Source organism: Pseudopipra pipra, chromosome 1, assembly GCF_036250125.1.
Source record: "Pseudopipra pipra isolate bDixPip1 chromosome 1, bDixPip1.hap1, whole genome shotgun sequence".
Lineage (NCBI taxonomy): Eukaryota > Metazoa > Chordata > Aves > Passeriformes > Pipridae > Pseudopipra > Pseudopipra pipra.
In genome coordinates, this window is record NC_087549.1 from 153,387,511 (window position 1) to 153,403,267 (window position 15,757).

The 15,757-nt window shown below is 45.1% G+C and overlaps 1 protein-coding gene across 1 annotated transcript in view; it reads right to left on the reverse strand.

Annotated features, from left to right (window-relative positions):
• OBSCN (obscurin, cytoskeletal calmodulin and titin-interacting RhoGEF) overlaps positions 1-15,757 on the reverse strand; it is a 153,024-nt gene that overhangs the window by 105,896 nt on the left and 31,371 nt on the right. Inside the window, exons 10-15 of the mRNA XM_064639721.1 lie at positions 14,465-14,740; positions 9,122-9,397; positions 4,858-5,127; positions 3,498-3,773; positions 2,123-2,398; positions 658-933 (exon numbers count right to left, since the gene is read on the reverse strand). Coding sequence (XP_064495791.1) covers positions 658-933; positions 2,123-2,398; positions 3,498-3,773; positions 4,858-5,127; positions 9,122-9,397; positions 14,465-14,740 — 1,650 coding nt within the window. The remainder of the gene's footprint in view (positions 1-657; positions 934-2,122; positions 2,399-3,497; positions 3,774-4,857; positions 5,128-9,121; positions 9,398-14,464; positions 14,741-15,757) is intronic.

Consider the following 15,757-nt stretch of genomic DNA (forward strand, 5'->3'; position numbering starts at 1 on the left):
ATTAAGAACTTAGATAATCGAATCCTTAACACAGCAATATTCTATTGCTCTCTCTTCCTGACTCAACACCAGCTCATCCACAGCCTACAATAATCCAGGGAATATGGGTGAAGATTTGTGGCTGGTATTATCTTTTGCTGAGTGGAAAGAAACAAAATGATCTCTCAGGTAACTCAGAGCTTCTGCTTAGAGGAGAAGCAGGGAAAGGAAATGCAAACATATGTATTTTATCTGCTGCCCACAACAAGCTTCTTTCTAAGAAGTACAATAACCTCGATAATTCATCCCTCTCACATCTTTAGGATTTTAAGCCAAGTTAATAAGGAATATTAACATGCTAAGCCTGAATTTATGGTCTGTTTTCTATTTGCTCCACTGGCAGGAGGGTTGGAACTAAAATGATCCTTGAGGTTCTTTCCAAACCAAACCGTTCTGTGATTCCAGCACCTTACTCTTGGCCTCTTCTCTATCTTGTACAACACTTTGCCACTAAACTTGGCACTTCCCCCCTCTGCACTGCTAGATTGAAAATTAATGTGCCCTGGGGGTTCACTGACGTTGCTCCAGGGGAGATGGTGGCTGCACCACAGCTGCTGGGTAGGGAATATCCAGTTTTCCTCACAGGTTGGTGCTTAACACCACAAAGGGAGTACCCACCAGTTGGTTCCAGTTTGAATGTCATCTTCTGGCCCGCAGCCTCACAGATGTATTCCCCAGCATCCTTCTTCTCCAGCTGCTCTATAACCAGGCGCCGGGTTTTGCCCACGGTCTCTATTTTGAATTTTCTGGAGGAAACCAGAAGTTTTCCGTCCTTGAACCATTTCACTTCGGTTGCATCCTGTGCTACCTCGCACACGAGGGAGGCACTTTCTGTCAGCACAGCCTTCACCTCCTTCTGGACCTTTTCCTGGTTTATAAACGCAGGTTTGGGCTCTGGGCACAGGAAAAAAAGGAAATAATTGATTATTTATTGATTGAGGGACTAAAATGAGGTTGATCTTACAGACTTCTGTAGGCAGGTCTGGAAAATATTTAGGTTGTCACTCGCCAAAACCAACTGCTGTCACTAGGCAACATCAACCCTTCTGTGGGACTGAGTTGCTATGTGGAAATTGGGAATCAAGAGCCTAGGAATGGAAGGGACCAAAATATCCTTGACATCAACCCTGTGGTTGCAAGTCACCATGAAAAAAAATATTTAATTCAAACATTCCCAAAAGCGTCTGTCCTGCATATCATCAAAACCTCCCAAATTCCGTTTACTTGAGATCTAGGACAAAATAAATAACTCTGGGCTTCTGGAACAGACTCTTCATGGCCTCTTCCACTGCCAGAAACGTGACTGTCAAAGAGACAAAGGAAATGTGATCTCTCTCCAGGGCTCAGGGGGGTCAGGATCATGGTTGGCAAGGTCCCTAAGGTTGTTACAACATCAAAACGTCCTTTAACATCACATGCTTAAAGCAGTTTGGGCACCTAGTGAATCCTGTTCCAAAAGACCAATTTCTTGGAATCTTTCATAGCAAAGACCAATTTCTTGGAATCTTTCACAGCAAAGGGGCATTTGTCACCTGGCAGAACTGGTAAGGCATCTCAAAAGGCTGAGATCTCAAGCACACAACAATCCGAATTCACCAGAAAAATAATTCTGGTGAATTTTCAGGATGTTTCCAACCCATCTTGAGACGTGCTGATGCTGAATATCCAAATGGAAAAATCTATTCCAGCCTCTCAGTTTTCAGAAATTGGAAGTCTGATAAAAAGAGGATTTTTGAATGGTTCTCTCCTTTCAAGGGGGTCAATGCACAAAGAATCGCTCTCTGGGATCCCAGGCATGCAGGTTCATGAATATATGTTGAATATTATGTTAAATAATATGTTGATCTTTATATTTACATCTGCAACTATTATTATGTAGCCCAATTAAAAATGAGATAGACCTTTGTGCCATCTAAAGCCAAATATTCCCATTTCTACAAATCCAGGCAATAAGGTGCAGAACATCAGGTGAACCCTATGGGCTGCAACAAAACCCAGAGCACAGCAACCGAGTCAGGGTGGAATAGATATCACAGGTATTGCTTTACTGTCCTCTCCTGTCATTCAGAAAGGTATTTCTTACCTGTGACATCGATCCTGAAGGTGAGTTTCTGGCCAGCAGCCTCGCAGCTGTACTCCCCAGCATCCTTCTTCTCCACCTGACCCACCACCAGACGGCGAGATTTGCCCTCGGACTCCACCTTGAACTTCTTGCTGGAGGTGATCAGCTTCCCATCCTTGTACCACTTCACCTCAGTCTTGTCCTGGGCCACCTCGCAGCTCAGCGTGGCATCTTCTGAGAGTGCAGCTTTCACCTCTTTCTTCACTTTGTCCTTGTTTGTAAACACAACTTCTGGCTCTGAAAAGAGAGAGAAGTTCAGAGTTTCTCCGAAATAAGTTGTTGCCCAGTCCCCTTGTCGTGGCTTACAGGCAACCCTGGAAAACAACCCCTGACTTGACAATGCACATCTAAAACTACCGGAAGAACACACAAACCATTTTGTGGTGGGGATTTTATGTGTTTTTAGTCTGTTTTGGTTTTCTGAAATCCAGAAGATCCTCTGAAAGGTTCACAGCAGCATTGTATGGCAGGGTCCAGCCAAGGCAGGATACATTTGAGTTGAAGTTGAGTGCAAAGTAACAAATTTTTAGAGGAAGGAGCTGTCCTGTGCTGCATCATAGCCCCATGTAATTGATTTCTTTAGTTCTCAGTAGCTGCTTCTGCTGCTGCTTAGATCATTTTGTTAAGAGAGAAAGGTGCTAGACCAGGACTGACATGTCCAGGACAGTGTTATTACTTCTCAGCGCAACCTTGAGGAAAAACCTCAGCTCATCTTACATCCAGTAGGTGAAATCCTCTTGTTCTCCACAAGACACATGTGTCATACCACTCAGAAGTGCTTCAGGAAGTTCTGAGGGAGTTGTAAAGCTGAATCCATTCTACCTCTCTACAGCCCCAGCAGGGAGATGTGTCTGGAATGAGTCTCCAAGACACCTTCTTTCCCCAATTTGCCTTTTACCTGACACCTTAGAGGCTTCATATGTATGAAGCCCTGCTGCCATATTGTCACTTCAGGCTGAAATGAGCCCTTCCAAGTGAAATAAAACAGTGCACACACCCAACCACTCTCCACCATGACCCTGCACTGAGAACAAGCTGTGGTGCAGGTTTATTGTCATTGCACCAATGTGTGAGGAAGAAGAGGTACAATCTACTTTTTCTACAGTGATATGCAGCTTCCAAGGACCCTGTTTTAAGGATTTCTAAGTTTTGACATAGAATGTATGAAGGTAACTGTATTTTTAACTTTTTGCCCCATTTCTACATCAGAGCTGGGCCATTCCAACGACGTTCGCCAAAAATTTGAAGCATAACACGAAAATGTTTTAAAAAATAATATTGATTTTTCTAAATATTCTAGAAATAGGAATGATGGGGCTGAAGAGTCTTCTCGTACCTGTGACATCAATCTTGAAGGTGAGTTTCTGGCCAGCAGCCTCACAGCTGTACTCCCCAGCATCCTTCTTCTCCACCTGACCCACCACCAGACGACGAGATTTGCCCTCGGACTCCACCTTGAACTTCTTGCTGGAGGTGATCAGCTTCCCATCCTTGTACCACTTCACCTCAGTCTTGTCCTGGGCCACTTCGCAGCTCAGTGTGGCATCTTCTGATAGCACAGCTTTCACCTCTTTCTTCACTTTGTCCTTTTTGATGAAAGCATCTTCTGCCTCTGCAGTTAAAGAGTACAAGGGCAGATTCTGAAAACTAAGCTCTCTCACACACAGATCCCTTCCCAAATGCACACACACCAGCCTTTGGAGTGTGCTGCTGAAATGGATTTCCCATTCATGTTCCCTCCCAACAGCATCAACTGAACTGCTAACATTTGAACTACATCAAATGCAGGTGAAGGACTCCTTTACTGGTAGTCCAGGACATGGCCCCAAAGTTGTTTTTATTTCCACCACTGTTGTTCTCCAAAATCTGCAGAAAAGAAGTTCACATATCCCAAAATCCAGCAGCACACAGGATAGGCGGATGAGTTCTGTAAGAAGTCAGTTTGCTGACTTAAATTCAGTTTTGCCAAGAGCCACAATTGCAGCAAAAGCAAAGATAACTTTGGGAAACAAACTTTGTGAGCCTGTTTTGTATCTGTATCTTTATTTCCCAAATGTTTTAGAGATGTGCCATCCCAGAACTGTGTTTCTCTAATGAATGAAGATTAGCCAGCTCCCATGGAATTTCCTTTGCACTGCACCATGTCATAATCAAAAAGAAATTTAATGTATGAACCCTCCAATTTGCATTAAATTCCTTGAGATCCAACTGAGGGATGCCAAGGTTAAAACTTGTTCTTGTTGATATCATGGTGATATCTGGTTTCCTCATCTACTGCTTCTGAGAACAGCTGTAGTATTTCCATTCATAATAAAAAGGTTTCCTCTATAATGAAGTTTATTTCAGAAAGGAGCTTCCATGAGATAATGCCTGTGCTCAGATTTGCTGCGCCTTTTAATTTCTCCTGCCACTACTGAATTCCCAGTTTGCTATCAGTGCATTTTCACCAGATTCCCAGGGAAATTCCCCGATGATCTTCAGCCTAACCTGAGTTTGGACTACAGAAATCCACTGCATTTTTAGCTTCAAAAGAAGGGAGACAGACATAATAGCACAAAGACAGTTTCATGAGTAAACCGACACCATTTACGTGCTGGCTCAGTTGCCACCTGTTGAGATGGAGTTTGCCAAGCCACATAACTTTCCTCTCCTTCAATTTTTTTAGGTTAAAACAAGGATGAAGCACATTCTCTCACCTGTGACATGGATCTTGAAGGTGAGTTTCTGGCCAGCAGCCTCACAGCTGTACTCCCCAGCATCCTTCTTCTCCACCTGACCCACCACCAGACGACGAGATTTGCCCTCGGACTCCACCTTGAACTTCTTGCTGGAGGTGATCAGCTTCCCATCCTTGTACCACTTCACCTCAGTCTTCTCCTGGGCCACCTCACAGCTCAGAGTGGTGTCCTCCTTCAGCACTGCCTTCACCTCCCTTTGCACTTTGTCTCTGTGTTCAAACACGTCATCTGCAAGATTGGAAAGCAGGGGAAAAAAAAGTAGGAAAAAGCCCATGAAAATGGAAGCTTCACCTCCAAGATCACGTGGTGTTGGGGTTTTGGTGAGACACCACCTGGTGCATCACAGCTTAAATCAGCTGTGGAATGAAAAAAAGCTGAAAGAATCAGAGTCAAGCAAATGCTCAACGAAGCACTGGCAGGAACAATTTACTTCCAGGCATCACATTTTCCAGCTGCTGCTCATTTGGGCAGCAAGAAGAACTTCCATGCCTGATCTTAAGGCTGGTACCAGCTTTCCTGCAGGCCCTCTGGAGGGTCCCTCTCTGCAGGCCAGGCAGGATGAGCTCTCCTGGGAAAGCAGGGTGTGTTTTGTTCACTTGAAGGGAAGTCTGGGCTGCACAGTCACAGTAAACAGGACAAACTCCAGGCAGGATCCTTCATTTGCCAGTACCGACCTCATGGCTGGGCCCAAGTGATATTTAGGAAAAAATCAATAATAATATGAAATGAATGCATAACAGGTGGAGTACCTTCACAGACATTTATATAGAGCTGTATCCTTATGGAACAGCATCACTTCCCAGATATATTCTACAGAACACATGCTACTAATGGTACAAAATCACAGTCATAAAGTAATTCAGGTTAAGAGTGAGTATCTGAGTATCTCCAGCAATGGAGACCCCACAACCTCAAGGCTCCTGTTCCAGAGCTTGGCCACCCTCATGGTGCAAATTTTTCCTAATATCTTTTCAGAACCTCCCATACAAGTTCCAACTTGTATATTTTATCTCTCCTCCCATCACCCCGGATCTTTGAGAAGACACAGAGCTGTGGACTCCATATCCTCTTATTAAACAGATGCAGGCAGTAATTAAAGCTCCCTTTTGCTTTCTCTTCTCATCTCTAGGCTGAACAAATCCAGCTCTCTCAGCCTCTCCTCATATGACATGTGTTCCAGCCCCCTAATCATCTTGGTCTCCTCCAGTGGAGCTGTGCCAGGAGCATCTTGGATTTCCAGATGGAATGACTGCCAGATACTCCAATCAAACAGACACTGAATTAAGAACAGTAATTTGATTTTAGGCTTGGTTTTGATAAGTTCCAAGGACATAATTTAAGAAGCTGGACATGGGAAAGAACATTGGAGACAGGGATCCTAACATGATACAGTAAATAGAGGAATAAAAAAAAAAAATCTCTGTAATAAACTTCTTTGGAACTACCAAACTTGCACGAATTATGAGAACTGATTCATGAAGAACAGAACAACAATTTATTCAATACTCAGTGTGGAACTTGCTACCTCCCCACTAAAATACTCAGAATTTATATCTTACCCAGCAGAAGAACAGAAAAGAGAGGATTACTAAGGCCAGCAAAAAATATATACAATCCCCTGTATATATAAATCCTTTAAAAGACAGAGCACAAATAAGGAATGAAAAAAGGAGAACTCTGCTGGAAAGTTGTGTCTCTGGGGTTAGGAATTGACAGTGGTGCAAAAAGTGTGGGTTACAAATTTCAGAGCACTTCCTGTGACACTTCTGAAGAGAATAAGCCAATGCTCCTGAAAAGTGCTGTCCTATGGGCCAATTTCTTCATTTTGGCTCTAACCCTCTCTAGGCAGATATTTTCCCCTTCATTATAAGCAATGGACATTACACTTCTCATCCCTGGAAGTGTTCAAGGCCAGGTTGGATGAGGCCTGGAGCAACCTGGTCCAGTGGAAGGTGTCTCTGCCCATGGCAGGGGGTGGGATGAGATGATCTTGAAGGTCCCTTCCAACCCAAACCATTCTGGGATTCTGTCACACAGAAGGAGGCTGAGTGAGGGACTCCTAGGTTCACATTTGTGCTCCATCCCAGGTAATTCTCTTCAGTGAGAGCTTTCAGTTGCTTGAATTTCCCTCAGGGTAATTTGTATTTTACACAAGCTCACGTTGGTATTTCTGCTCAGTTGTATCTTCAGCCAGCCACAAGGGGATAACAAAGATTATCTGGGGTTAAAGCAAGAGATCAGAATGGATCAGAAGATCCATTTTCTGTTTCTAGTTCCACAGCATTCTTCCTTAGCAGTCTTGAAGGAGGACCTAGATGAATCCCATCATTTCTGCCTCTACAGTGACCAGCAAATCTCTCAGTGGCAAGAGAGGGCCTTTTCTTCTCTACTTTCTGATATTTACCCATTTGCTAAATCTGAGAAACGACCTCTCCTCAACAGCAATGGGCTTGGGCAGCAGTTATTTATATACTGGAGACAAAATGCCTGTCCCTCTTTCCATGGTACCCAAGTACCTCAAAGCCTGTGATATGAAAAACACTTTGGGGTACAACACTCTCCTCACCCCTGTTCACAGAAAAGATGTGAGATGCAGAGAGGTTTGGTGAGAGTGAGGGACCCACCACATCAACCTGCAGAGGATGGTGCTATTTCCAAAAAAAAAAAAGTGAACCCTCATAGTCACGAATATGACTCTTTCAGAAGCCCTAAAAGCAGGTCAATCTTTGGGTTTTAACCCAAAAGACCCATGAAACCTTCCATTATTGCTGTCAACAGCTTTCCCCACTCGCTCAGCTGCACACAAACAATTGCCAGGACCACTTCAGTTCCTGCTCATCCAGTGAAGGAAAAAGGTCTCCTGGACCCAGATGAGAAGATCCTTCCACAGGAAGCTACAAAGAGCTTTTCCTTCAAACACTGTGAGAAGATCCTTTGCTAATTTCTACCTTTCACAGTTTGATTTATAACCTGCTGCAACTTTTTTAAGAGTTTCTTCTATCAAATGCATTCCTTGTTTGAAATAAAATGGCAACCTCAGTCTTACCCTGTACTGTTCCTACAACCTGCATAGAGCTAGAGGGGGAAAAAAAAAAAAAAGGTCACATAACTGAGCCATGGAATAAGTATTACCACAGTTTTTCTGGCACAAGGGATAACGAGGCAGATTTGTCTCCAGTTTCCTTGCAGGGTCATCCCCCAGCAATGTATATCACAGAATGCAGACGTGGCAGAGCAAGCAGAGTGAAACCCAATAGTTTGTTCCTCAGCAAGGCCCACAGCTGGCAGTCACATGAGTCCCAGTGCTGTAACATCATGGGATACCTGGGAGCAGGCCAGCCCCAAACCACCTCCGGCGTGGAAGATACTTAAAATCACTCACAGCTAGGTCCAAAATAAAAGGTTCAGTGGTGTGATCAGGGCACCAGGCTGGGAAAATGCCAACACTTCAAAAAAGACATGGTTAGATTCCTGTGTTGGGCGAATCTCACGAGAAAAAGGACAAATCTTTGCACCAAATCCAATTGTGTTGCCCCACATCCCTGGGATGTGCTTTTAATCGATGTGCCTTTAATTGAATGCTTCTTTGAGGTTTTCTTTTGGTCCACAGTCAGAAAAGAAACATCTACAACAAATTTAGTTATTGTTCCCTTGAAACACTGTCAAGCAGGACAGAAGAAAGGAAGATGAGAAAGGAAGTACTGCGTGATTTTTTTTCCACAAAAATAACTGGCAGCAAGGACAGAAATGGGTGCACTGATGATTCACCAGCACACACAGACTTCTGAATATTGATCTGAACTGACACTTGAACCTCTCTGTGTGGTGCAATTCCACTTGGAGTCAGGTTGGCAAAACTCAGCAAAGCCACATCTCTTGTACAGATATGACAGAAAAACTCTGTGTCAGCAGAGACAGAAACTACAAATTCTAAGAACGCAACTACAGACCCTTAAAGAGTGGAAGGATTGTGTTATGCTTGTCTTGTTCTCATGTCCTTTTTCCTTATCACCCTTCCTGGTCAAAATCAGGGAAAAGACTACTTGACCCTAATGGGCTTTTTCCCAAAGCATCCAAACACATGCCCTTAATACTGATCTTTAAGAATAACCACTTAAGTTCTGCTGCAGACCCATACAGAGCAAGGCTTAAAGTTAACCTATGTCACTAGGAAACTTCACAGCTACAGCAAAAAAAAAGGTGTAATAAGGCAATCCCTCACCTGCAACATGGATCTTGAAGGTGAGTTTCTGGCCAGCAGCCTCGCAGCTGTACTCCCCAGCATCCTTCTTCTCCACCTGACCCACCACCAGACGGCGAGATTTGCCCTCGGACTCCACCTTGAACTTCTTGCTGGAGGTGATCAGCTTCCCATCCTTGTACCACTTCACCTCAGTCTTCTCCTGGGCCACCTCACAGCTCAGCGTGGCATCTTCTGATAGCACAGCTTTCACCTCTTTCTGCACCTTCTCCTTGTGGACAAAGGCATCTTCCGCCTCTGAAATAGGGAAAAAATTTTAAAATATATATAAGATGTAAATAACTTGTGGCAAGAAGATATTACATGTATTTGGTGTAGGTGCTCTGCAGGAACTTGGGCTTGGCAGCGCTGGGTTAACCACGGGACATGATGATCTGAAAGGACTTTTCCAACTTAAATAATTCTTTAATTCTATAATAATTTCTTGTAAGTAACATAGCTTTGCAGTTCTTTTTATCACATAAAACCCTCAGAAAACAGTCCATGCAGTTATACCTCTCTGACTCATCTTCATGAACAGCTCGACCACCTCATTTTCAAATTTCTTGCAATGAAGACAAAGATAATATTCCTCCATTGTGTCTTTATGATATTCCTACTCCCCACGTTTGGAAAGAGCCAAATACAGCACAACTACAAGTTGTCACCTCCACTATCACATTACTTACAGGATTTTAACAGGTATTTTAGATTAAGACTGGGTGTTGTTCAGAAAATATCATGTAACCCAATCCCAAAGAAATTGCAAACACACAGTTCTTAATATGGAAAAATACTTGACCTACATAGCATATAAAACTGGCCTACAAAAGTTGAAGTATACTTTTATTTCCTAAAAAAAATCTCTGATTTTTCAGCAAACAGGCCATAGGGAATCTTGTTTTAATACTCAACAAAAGATACAAGAATCAAGGGTTTAAAATCACTTTCTTCCATGGCACCACTTCGAAATTCCATCTCAACAAGTCCAGTGGGCATCAGAAGAATATCTTGTGTATTTACCAGTTAATTAGGTATATGCATTGATAAAATTCAAGTATCACCTTACTAAGTAGCACTGACTGAGAAATTGAATCTTTTATTAATTAATGATTGTTTTGCCTGGTTCTCCTTTAACCAAAAACTGATGTGGTCACCTTTAGCTTTTATATTAATGTACATTTGAGATGTGGAAGGAGAAATAGACCCTAAATAAATGAGCTGCTACGTTTTTTTCCCCACTGATTTTCCACAAGACATAACTGCACAAGAAGGGTAACATATTTCTGGTGGGCCCACTTGATGGACATCACACAGCAAAGGCAGCCTATGACTGTTTGGGTTCCCAGGTTTTTACTGGAGCACTGAAGTCCATGATTTTACTGGACAGAAGCACCAGCTCCACAGGAAATGCTGGGTTAGCAAGTGGATGGGTTTCCCAGTGCATTCCAGCTGCAGTGCAAACATGGGAGATAATTCATCCACCCAGACTGAGGTATTTGGGTCATCTGGTGAAGGTGACATTGAGAAAGAAACGTGTTGAGGGGCTGGAGAGTGTCCAGGGAAGGGAATGGAGCTGGGGAAGGGGCTGGAGTGCCAGGAGGGGTTGAGGGAGCTGGGGGGACTCAGTCTGGAGACAAGAAGGCTCAGGGGGGACCTTCTGGCTCTGCAACCCCCTGACAGGAGGGGGGAGCTGGGGGGGGGGGGGTTCGGACTCTGCTCCCAAGTAATTAGCAACAGGATGAGATGAAATGGCCTCAAGCTGTGCCAGTGGAGGTTGAGATTGGATATTAGGGAAAATTTCTTCCTGGAGAGGGTGGTCAGGCACTGGAAGGGGCTGCCCAGGGCAGTGGTGGAGTCACCACCCCTGGGGGTGTCCAAGGAAGGGCTGGACGTGGCACTCAGTGCTCTGGGCTGGGGGACAAGGTGGGGATTGGTCACAGGTAGGACTTGATGACCTTGGAGGTCTTTCCCAGCCTCAATGATTCTGTGACCTTAAAGGCTCGTGGTTCTCCCTGGCAGCCAGGGTGAGCCCCTTCCATAACCTGTGTCCCTCCCTTCCTCTCCCAGTCACTCTCTGCAGCCTCCCAGGGCCATCCTTTACTCCTCCTTGCCCGCTTTCTCCTCTTCATCCCATCTCATCATGTCTGTGCTCTGAGTGGCAGCAGCTGCCTGGGAGGGTGAGGAGAAGGGGTAAACTCAGGTCAAGATCCTACACTGCTGACTGTGTCACTACCCACCCTCCTGGAGCCACATCACAGCCTTGCTATGAACATTGCACAGCCCATGGAAAGAGAGATATCCTGCAGGGAGCAAACCAGAGCAGGAATCCAGCTTACAGGCTTTAAACTTGAGCTCCTCTGTTGATGTTGGCTGTGGCAGGGGTGTAAGGAGGTGTCATTGCCATTTAGAAGGCACGTGGCCTATGCTGAGTGATGCAAAACTCCCAAAGGCACGTGGCAGCAGCATTTTGGTATCTAAAAGAGCTCAACCACACACCAGGGCTTGCATTCAAAACTGGTTCAAAAATTATAAAGATTTAATGTCCATTTACGACCTGGATTTGGAATGTGCAGGGTGCACTAAATGAGTTACAGACCAGTCTGTGTCCATGGGTGCTGTGTTTAAAGTGTCAACTTAGCAGGGAAGGAACATTCCTTCTCCATCTCACTTGTCCTCTTCACTCCTGAGCTTCAATATAAACCATTTTTATAGTGATTAGGAAATGGGACTAAAACTTTTAACTAGCTCCTGAAGTGATTTACATAGTAATTTGCCTTATAAATTTATTTTAAACTTGAGCAAGTTTATTAAATGCAGATGACATTTCCAACCTCAGCCGAAACTGGTCAGGGAAGTTTCAGTGGAACTGAGGAAAACCATTTTCGTCACATGGAGCTTTCTCCATTTTCAAATATGGATTTCCCTGCATACCATGAATCTTGAAATAATAAGATTTCAGAATCAGCTCTTTTTCCACATGTCCAACCCAGTCCCAAGGTGTGCAGTACCCCGTTCTTTTTATATTAATGCAAAAAAGCCACAGCTGCATCCCAAAACTCAACACTGAGGGTCTAACCTTCAACCTGCCCTTAAACAGGGCGGGCTTTGTGCTCCCAGTGGAGCCCTGAGGTACAGGAACCCTCTGAAAAGCTTTCCAAGTGCAAGGGTAACGGGATAAATTAAGACCCAGAAAGCCACTGCACTTCAGGATAACGGAGTAAGAGACGGATTTCTGCCGCAAAAGATCCAACCACCCAGAGTACTCATAATCCCTCCTGACTTTCACACTGGATCGTTTTCCAGCCAGTGCTGGACCGGGATGTCATGTTACAGTTGTTCCCATGAGGAATACAGCAACGGTAGCCAGGCAATCTCTCCTCTTACAGCACAGGGGGAGGGTGTTGTGTTACCCTGAGCCGCCGGGAAGTCATCCGGTCTGAGAGGGCTGAAAACCTCTGGGTTCTGAGGCAGACAGCTAAGAACAGCCCTCAGAGACAGAAATTCCAGTGGAAAAGCACTGAATTTCTGTGTTTTCTGTCTATACCTCTGCAGGAATTTATGAACCAGTTTAAACAGCTGATCATGTACTTGGTTTATACCAATTTTGCCCAGAGAAGCTGTGGCTGCCCCATCCCTGGAATTGTTCAAGGCTACATTGGACAGGGCTTGGAGCAACCTGGGATAGTGGAAGGTGTCCCTACCCATGGCAGGGGGGGTTGGAACTAGGTTATCTTTAGGGTTCCTTCCAACCCAAACCATTCTAGATTTCTTTGACGATCTTTCCATCACTGTTCATGCTGAATTTTCTCTGGAAGGTGCCTCTCAATTCTATCCTTACTGTAACTCATCCTTCACTGAAACTGGCAGCTCTCTCAGGGAAAAGGATGAGCTACAGAATTCATGGCAAAGAGCCAAAGTGCCCCAGTCCACACCCTGGGTACCCCACAGAGGGTGGAGTCAACAGACTCCCAACACAGTTCCTCTTCTACACAGCTGATAAAATGCCAAACCCTGGCCAGACTGTGGTCCCAGGGGGTTTGGTGCTGTAAGAAAGCAAAGGAGAAAAATAGATTCACTGTTCTGATCAGCTCTGAGACTAGAATTGTAGTGTTAACGAAGAGGGATTTGGCTGTAAAGACAGTGGAGTGTTATTAATATTAAATAAAAATAAAAAAAAAATCAAACTCTTTCTTATCATCCAATTCAGAAATAATCACTCAGAATGGAGCTGATTCCATGGCTGACTAGAGCCTGAGATAAAATTTACCAGACCTCTTGCAAAATATACTGAGACCAAAGAAATCCTAGAATCATTTAGGCATAGAAGATCATCAAATCCAACACTGTGCTGGCAGGTCCATCACTAAACCATGTCCCCAAGGGCCACATCTACAGGGCTTTTAAATCCCTCCAGGGATGGTGACCCCACCACTGCCCTGGGCAGCCTGTTCCAACACCTGACAACCCTTTTGGTGAAGTATTTTTCCCTAATATCCAATCTAAACCTCCCCTGGAGCAACTTAAAGCCATTTGCTCTTGTCCTCTCACTTGCAATAAAAGAGGAAAGAGTGGCTTTCATAGAAGAATATCCATAACAGGAGGAGAAATACCAGCAATGATGATCAGATTGGAAGAGGTCCTTTAACACAGTGCCTGCTGATGAAAAGTCTCTTCACTTCATCTCAGCCTGAGGACACACACAGGGAGCTGAGGAGCTGATATCAGGATACAGCATCAAAGAATCACAGAATCCTTAGGGTTGGAAGGGATCTCTGGAGACCATCCAGTCCAACCCCCTTGCCAAGGCAGTGTCACCTGGAGCAGGTGACACAGGAACATATCTAGGTGGGTTTGGAATGTCCTCAGGGAAGGAAACTCCACACTCTCCCCTGGGGAGCTGTTCCAGTGCTCTGCCCCTCTCAGTGCAAAGAATTTCTTCCTCAAGTGGAAGTGAAACTTCCTGTGTTTCAGTTAATGGCCATTGCTCCTCTTCCTGTTGCTGGGGACCACCAAAAAGACTGGCACCATCCTCTTGGCATCCACCTTGGGGATATTTATCTGCATTAATGAGATCCCCTCTCAGTCCTCTCTTCTCCAGACCAACCAGGCCCAGCTCTCGCAGTCTCTCCTCATAGGAGAGAAGCTCAAGACCCCTCATCATCTTTGTGCCTCCCACTGGACCCTCTCCAGTAGCTCCTTGTCATTCTTGTACTAAGGAGCCCAGAACTACTGGTACCTCCAGGTAAACTCTTGATCTGCCCAGTCCTTCACTCAGTTTCAAAGAAAATTCAATTAAATAAAAAAACAAAATATGTCTCCCACCTGTGACATGGATCCTGAAGGTGAGTTTCTGGCCAGCAGCCTCGCAGCTGTACTCCCCAGCATCCTTCTTCTCCACCTGACCCACCACCAGACGACGAGATTTGCCCTCGGACTCCACCTTGAACTTCTTGCTGGAGGTGATCAGCTTCCCATCCTTGTACCACTTCACCTCAGTCTTGTCCTGGGCCACCTCGCAGCTCAGCGTGGCATCTTCTGATAGTGCAGCTTTCACCTCTTTCTTCACTTTGTCCTTGTTTGTAAACACAACTTCTGGCTCTGTCAGAAAACCACAGCAGTCACACACAGCTTTTTGCAGTCGTCTTCTCCAGAGCTCAATCAAGTTCCTCCTCTCCCACTACACTTGTCTCTTACAGGGATCACAGAATTACTGACTGTGCTGAGTTGGAAGGGACCCACAAGGACCATCAAGTCCAACTCTTAGCCCTGCACAGGCCCATCCCCAAGAGTCACACCCTGTGTCCCAGAGGATCATCCAAACCCTCCTGGAGCTCTGGCAGCCTTTGGGGCTGTGCCCACTGCCCTGGGGAGCCTGGGCAGTGCCCGACCACCCTCTGGGGAAGAACCTTATCCTGAGATCCAACCTGACCCTGCCCTGACACAGCTCCAGCCATTCCCTGGGTGCTGTCCCTGGTCCCCACAGCGCAGAGCTCAGTCCCTGCCCCTTCTCTGCCCCTCCCCAGGACATTGGAACTGCAGTGAGGTCTCCCCTCAGTCTCCTCTTCTCCACCTGGACACACCAAGTGCCCTCAGTGTCCTCACACGGCTCCTCAAGGCCCTTCCCCATCTCCATAATGACCCATTCATTAGTACAAGAAAGCACCTTCATCTGTATTTTGCTAAGAGATGAATAGATATAGGAATTTTATGGGAATTCTGGTGTAGTGTTAAAACCTCACAGTTTTAACTGGATCTTAGAGCACCATCAGGCACTGCCTGAAACCTTCTCCCTCTTTTTCTCTTCCTATGTCTCTCCAAGATTCCAGTGAATAGCCCTTGTATCCTCATATCCAGGCACCGTTGCTCTTTTTCTGCCTCTTTGGGTCATTCAAATTCAGTCATTCTCCATCTAATCACAAAATGGTTCAGGTTGGAAGGGACTTTAAAGTTCACCTCATTCCAACCCCCCTGCCATGGGCAAGGACACCTTCCCATGGTGTGGAAGCAAACAGGTTGCTCCAAGCCCCATCCAACCTGGCTTTGAACACTTCCAGGGATGTGATCTAATCAGAGCTCTTCAAGCACCTTCCCCCTTCCCTTTTACTTATCCCTGCA